Genomic DNA, 2,460 nt, shown 5'->3' with positions numbered 1-2,460 from the left:
TGGTCCCTTAAAGCTAGTTGGTGCTCCCTTGACTGACTGGCCATGTGACAGACACCTGGCCCCATGAGTGGGGATAAGCCCAAGCTCCAGGGTCCATGTTAGCTAAGGGCACTTGCTTTTTGAGACCTGCTCAGTCTGGGTTTGGATCTCAGGGCCACCATGTACCAGCTATACGAACCTCAATTTTCTCATCTGTAAAAAAGGGTGATAAAGCCTGAGGATTGTGGGAGGATTAATGACCTAATGTTTGTAAAACACTTAGCATGGTGCCTGGTACAGATATGTGCTCAAAATGGCACCAGCTGTGAAAATTAGTAGGATAAATAAAACACACAGGAATAGCTTTCTCTCTTGAAATGGGTGAGCCTGGTATGTTGCCCTTAGCCATAACTAGGAATCCAGGAAATATTTTGATTTAGATGCAGCGGGCCACAATCAATTTCTGAGTTGCTGTTCAGGTTAAAAGCAGGTTTCAGGGCTTCCCTGATGGTGCAGTGGTTAAGAATCCGCCTGCCAATGCAGGGGACACGGGTTCGAGCCCTGGTCCAGGAAGATCACACATGCCGTGGAGCAACTAAGCCTGTGAGCCACAACTACTGAGCCTGAGCTCTAGAGCCCGCAAGCCACAACTACTGAGCCCACGTGCCACAACTACTGAAGCCCGCACACCTAGAGCCTGTGCTCTGCAACAAGAGAAGCCACAACAATGAGAAGCCGGCGCACCGCAACGAAGAGTAACCTCTGCTCACTGCAACTAAAGAAAGCTCGTGCACAGCAACGAAGACCCAACACAGCCAAAAATTAATTAATTAATTTTTTTTAAAAAAAGCAGGTTTCAGATTTCCAAGTTGCAAAGGTTACTGCCCTGGAGAAAGTCAGTCTTCAGGTTTGCAAAGTAATAATGATAGTGTCCTGGAGAAACACTAAATAGGTTTTCCCTCCAGTAAGGGATTCAAAACTAAACAATATCCCCACCCACCAAAAAAAAAAAAAAAAAAGAATAAAGGATGAAATTTTAAGAATCCAGAGAAGCCTGCTGTCGGACCCAGCGCCGTCTGGGAGCCCCTAATTGTTGCTCCAGGTTCTTTCAGGTGTACGTGTCTGTTGTTCCCAGTGCTCTACTGGGCTAGAGAAAGAGGAGGAACCTGTCCTGAATCCTCGCAGTGAAAATGAAGGAAAGCCTGAGGACCAAGGCAAGATGGAAAACAAAGAACAGCCACTGGTTGCGGGAAAGCTGGGAGTAGCTTGTACTGTGGAAGACAAGGAAAAGTTAGAAAACAAGGGAAGGACAGATCTCAGGGGAAAGACAGAAGATGAGGAAGTACTAAAGGATAAGGAAAAGCCAGAGAGTGAGGCAAAGCCAAAAGAAGGAAATCCAGAGAGTGAGGGAAAGCCAGTGAGCGAGGGAAAGGCCGTAAGTGAGGGAAAGCCAGTGAGCGAGGGAAAGCCAAAAGAAGAAAAGCCAGCCAGCAAACCAAGGGCTGCAGGAAAGTGCCCAGCTGGGGATGATGTACCCAGGAAGGCCAAAAGAAAAACCAACAAGGGGCTGGCTCAGTGTCTCAAGGAATACAAGGAGGCCATACACGATATGCATTTGAGCAATGAAGCGATGATAAGAGAATTTGATGAGATGGCCAGGGTGGAGGATGAGGTGTAGAAAACCAGACAGAAATTGGATGCAAAAAAGTTTACAGGACCCCTTCCACCCGAGGGGCCCAAGGGAACTCAGGGGTGGCTGCAGGGCCCCACAAAGGGGCTTTGAAGACATTCCTTTTGTGTAGTGCCCCTGGCAGGCATTTGCAAGGCCCTATGCTTTATTTAACCTTATGCTAATACTATGCTTTAGGTGTCACTCTCTTTATCCAACTGCAGCCCTGTGTGTTTCAGTAGCAGATTTTCATCCATTGCATGGAAAAATGTTTATGGTGCATTGTAAAATGTTTTAAAAACCAGTTTTCAGAACCATATATACGGCATCAGTCCATTTTTGTAAAACTACAAAGATACTTACCTAGTGATCCATGTACAGAAAAAACTCGGAAAGCTGTGTCTACTAAAAGATTAACAGTGGTTTAAAAAAAAAAAAAAAAGAATCCAGAGAAGGGAGGTGGTGCACTCAAGGCAACACAGCCAGAGACACAGTCAGGGCTAACGCCTACCCTCCTGACATTTTCATGGACAATATCTTTTATTGAGCTAAGTTTCTGAAACCTGACCAGAGAGAAGGTGACCAACAAAAAAATACCCAGAGCAAACTCACCCCCAAAGCAAGGTGGTATGTCATATGCTGCACAGCACAGACCTTCAGCAAGAAACAAAGCGATAGCGTGAGCCTACAGCGCCTCCTAGTGGACCAAACCTTATTTCACGACCAAAGACATCAAAATACAATCCCCAGGCCACAGGTACCGTAGCCACCCAGCGTGTCTGACACTGGAAGGCAAAAACTCCCAAGGCCTA

At 46.4% G+C, this 2,460-nt stretch overlaps 1 protein-coding gene across 1 annotated transcript; it reads left to right on the top strand.

Annotated features, from left to right (window-relative positions):
* Positions 1-1,198: 1,198 nt before the first annotated feature.
* LOC132431616 (transcription elongation factor A protein-like 4) lies at positions 1,199-1,657 on the top strand. Its single transcript, XM_060021374.1, has one exon. It carries the CDS (start codon positions 1,199-1,201, stop codon positions 1,655-1,657), a length of 459 nt encoding a protein of 152 aa, XP_059877357.1.
* The last annotated feature ends 803 nt before the right edge of the window (positions 1,658-2,460 follow it).

The sequence above is a fragment of the Delphinus delphis genome, chromosome 10, assembly GCF_949987515.2.
Source record: "Delphinus delphis chromosome 10, mDelDel1.2, whole genome shotgun sequence".
In the NCBI taxonomy this organism is placed as follows: domain Eukaryota; kingdom Metazoa; phylum Chordata; class Mammalia; order Artiodactyla; family Delphinidae; genus Delphinus; species Delphinus delphis.
The sequence above is the reverse complement of the archived record's forward strand: the minus strand, read 5'-3'. Positions and strand labels throughout refer to the sequence as shown.